We start from the raw sequence: 3,896 nt of genomic DNA, 5'->3' as shown, positions 1-3,896 counted from the left end.
TATTTATATTTTTACTACTTGCTTATAGTTATTATTACTTTATCATATTTTCTTCTAGCTGCTTGTAGTTTGGTAAGATAGACACTAGACGTTCTTATGATTTCTTGAGGTCATGTCCTTCTAGTTCAGGGGCGGGTAGGTCTATTGGGCCTAGAAGCAGCAATAGGTTAGCGAGGTTGGGTAGGATTAGAGTGGGTAGTTGGAATGTGGGAACTTTGACCGGCAAGCGGTATGAACTGGTCGAGACTTTACGTGAATGCAAAGTGGACATTTTGTGCGTCCAAGAGACTAGATGGAAAGGTCGAGGGGCGGCTAGGATCAATGACTACAAGTTGTGGTTCTCGGGATCGAGAGTAGCTAGGAATGGGGTTGGAATCATTATTGGCCCACCCTACAACGAGTATGTTGTGGATGTAGGTAGACAGAGCTACAGGATTATGTCGGTTAGGTTGGTTATTCAGGAGGTGACTTACACGGTAATTTGCGCTTACGCACCCCATGCGGGCCGTGGAGATGCTGAAAAGAGACACTTCTGGGAATCGTTAGACGAGGTTGTGAGGATGTGTCCTCCGGACCACAGATTACTTATTGGTGGAGATCTCAATGGCCATATAGGATCTGATGTTGAGGGATATGCGGGAGTCCACGGGGGTTTCGGGTACGGAGCTAGAAATGAGGAAGGACTCTCTATTCTTGAATTTGCTGTTGCCCACGACTTGGCAGTTGTGAATTCGTTTTTCAAGAAGAGGGATGCTCAGTTAGCAACTTTTCATAGCGGAGGTCATAGTACCCAGATTGACTACATGTTAATTCGCAAAGGGGATCTTAGGACTTGTGGAGACTGTAAGGTCCTGAATGCCTGGACATGCTCCTCCCAGCACAGACTGTTGGTCATGGATTTGGTTCTCCAGAGACGGACCACCAAGAGTGTGAGACAAGTCCAACCTAAGATCTTGTGGAAGAAGTTGAACGGAGAGAAGGCAGAGACCTTTAAAACCTCGATTGTAGGTAGAGTGGATGCTGAATTAGAAATGGTATCCAATGGTGACGCGAATCAGATGTGGAATTGTCTGGCGTCCTCCATTAGAGAGGTAGCCAAGGAAACCCTAGGTGTGGCTCTAGGTACATCTAGAGACCATAGGGCTGTTAGAGAATCATGGTGGTTCAGTGACGAGGTTCAAAGCAAAGTTGCGCTTAAGCAATTAAGGTTTAGGGAGCTCATCACTGGTGGGGAGGGGACTCCGACGGATAGAATTAGGACTGTAGAGAGATATAAAGAAGCCAAAAGAGAAGCTAAGAAGGCTGTATCCCTAGCAAAAGAAAATGCATATGAAGATCTGTATAAGAAACTTGACTCCAAAGAGGGAGCTAATGATATTTACAAGATAGCCAAAGCTAGGGAGCGAAGACGTATGGATCTTGATAACATCAAGTTTATCAAAAATGAAGATGGTCAAACTTTAGTTAAGGAAGACGAAATTAGGAAAAGATGGGAAGAGTATTTCTCATCTCTCTTTGTAGGGGGAAGACCAGAGCGCCACGAGGACTTACAAGACGCTGATATAGAACAATCCCATAACAACATAGATTGTGAGAGGATTAGCGAAGAGGAAGTAAGATTGGCACTACGAAAGATGGGGAGAAATAAATCAGTGGGACCGGATCAGATCCCTATTGAGGCGTGGCGGTGCCTGGGCGACATTGGTGTTAGGTGGCTGACTTGCCTTTTTAACAAGACGTTTCGAAGCTCTAAAATGCCTATGGAATGGAGACTGAGTGAGACTATTCCCATCTATAAGAACAAGGGGGATGTTCAATGTTGCGGTAACTATAGAGGCATAAAATTACTTAGTCATACTATGAAGCTTTGGGAGAAAGTGATTGAGACTAGACTTCGACGCGAAACCAATGTTTCGGAGAACCAATTTGGTTTTATGCCAAAGCGCTCTTCGATAGAGGCAATCCATATTATTAGGAACCTTATGAAGAAGTATAGAGAAAAGCAAAAGAACCTAGAGATGGTCTTTTTAGACTTAGAAAAGGCCTACGATTGCGTACCACGAAACTTGATTTGGAAGACCCTTAAGGGTAGAAGTATCTCAAGTAGGTATATTAATGTTATTAGGGATATGTACGAAGAGGCGAAGTCTTGTGTTCGAACACCGGTGGGAAATACTGAAGTTTTCCCAATAGAAGTAGGCCTGCACCAGGGATCGGCCCTTAGCCCTTTCCTTTTCGCTTTGATCCTTGATGAACTTTCTCGAGGGATACAAGAGCGCATCCCTTGGTGCCTGATTTTTGCCGATGATATTGTGCTCGTTTCGGACTCTAAGGAGGAGCTTAATAGAAGACTGGAGCAATGGAAGGTGGCCTTAGAAAGTAATGGTCTATACATTAGTAGACAAAAGACAGAATATCTTAGTTGCGATTTTGATAGGAATGTTGATGAACAAAGTGATGGAGTGAACATCTGTATTGGAGACCAGATCTTGCATCCACAAATTTCGTTTAGATACCTGGGCTCGGTGCTCCACAAATCGGGGAGGATAGATGAAGACGTGTCGCACCGAATTAAGGTAGGGTGGGTGAAGTGGAGAGCAACGACTGGAGTCTTATGCGACAAGAAGATCCCCCTTAAGCTGAAAGGGAAATTCTTCAAGGTGGCAATTAGACCTGCCATGTTATACGGATCAGAGTGTTGGCCTATGACGAAAGCAAAAGAGAGGAGGATGGAGGTGGCAGAGATGAGGATGCTTAGGTGGACATGTGGTAAAACAGTGTTAGATATGATTCCTAATAGTGTTTTTAGGGAGAACCTGAAAGTTAGAAGCATCATCGACAAGCTTAGAGAAGAACGGCTTCGATGGTTTGGGCATGTGAGAAGACGACCTCCTACTGCCCCTGTTAGGAGGGTCGAGACGCTTACGGTTGACGGCGTACGAAGAAGGGGTAGACCTACGCGTAGGTGGGAAGATAGGATAAAGATAGACTTGAAGGAGCTCTTATTGACCGAGGACATGACCTCTGATAGGGTTGCGTGGAGGACTAGAATTAGAATAGATGAGTAGGTTGTTTGGTTTTGTTTGTGTGTTTGTGGTTTTGTGGGTCTGTGTGAGTGTCTTCTTTCACTATGTTCTTGCTCTTTGATGGTTTGTTGTTTTTTTTTTTTTTGTATGCTTTTTTTGTTGTGCGACCTTTTTTTTTATTATTATTTTTTTTTCCTAGACCCATGCATAGATGGTGTAAGTTTGGACATGTGGGTTTCAATGTGTATGTATGGATGTTCGTGTTTGTATGTATGTATTTAAGTTTGTGCGCAGGTTTCTGTATGTTTGTTTGTATGTACGCTTGTTTCGCATTTCTGCTTGCCTATGATTGTATTTATGTATTTATGTACGTTTGTATGTTTATACGTATGTATTGTTATATGTTTGGTTGTATGTATATTCGTATGTTTGTATGTATATCCGTATGTTGGTATGTATATTCGTATGTTTGTATGTTTTATATCTATGTATGCGTATGTAGGTTTTCCCGTATGTATGCGTGTATGTGGATATCTATGAATGTACGTTTGTATGTTTATGTAGGTTTGAGTAGATACGGTTTTATGTATGTTTGTATGTTTATTTTTATAGACTGGCTTGCTATGATGTGATTTTATCTGTTTGTGGATATATATGTTTATTTCTCATTTAGTGCAGCTTTACTTTATTCGTCATGTGCTCCGCAGTACACTCTAAGGTAGGTTTTTTTTTTTTTTTTTTTTTTTTTTTTTTTTTTTTTTACGACGCTGTTTCGGGAGCCATCAGCAAGCGTCTACTTATTGGCGACTTGACTGACGCTTAGAGCCTAAATCGAATTCCAGGCAACATTTTAAAACCCATGGAAATTTG

General features: G+C 42.2%; 1 protein-coding gene across 1 annotated transcript; it reads left to right on the top strand.

Annotated features, from left to right (window-relative positions):
- The first annotated feature begins 437 nt into the window (after positions 1-437).
- On the top strand, positions 438-3,600 carry LOC139868380 (uncharacterized). Its single transcript, XM_071856714.1, has 5 exons — positions 438-1,824; positions 1,957-2,576; positions 3,321-3,377; positions 3,529-3,536; positions 3,591-3,600. Exons 1-5 carry the CDS (start codon positions 438-440, stop codon positions 3,598-3,600), a joined length of 2,082 nt encoding a protein of 693 aa, XP_071712815.1.
- The last annotated feature ends 296 nt before the right edge of the window (positions 3,601-3,896 follow it).

The sequence above is a fragment of the Rutidosis leptorrhynchoides genome, chromosome 9 (assembly GCF_046630445.1).
Source record: "Rutidosis leptorrhynchoides isolate AG116_Rl617_1_P2 chromosome 9, CSIRO_AGI_Rlap_v1, whole genome shotgun sequence".
Classification (NCBI taxonomy): Eukaryota; Viridiplantae; Streptophyta; class Magnoliopsida; order Asterales; family Asteraceae; genus Rutidosis; species Rutidosis leptorrhynchoides.
This window is presented reverse-complemented; position numbering and strand designations above follow the sequence as displayed.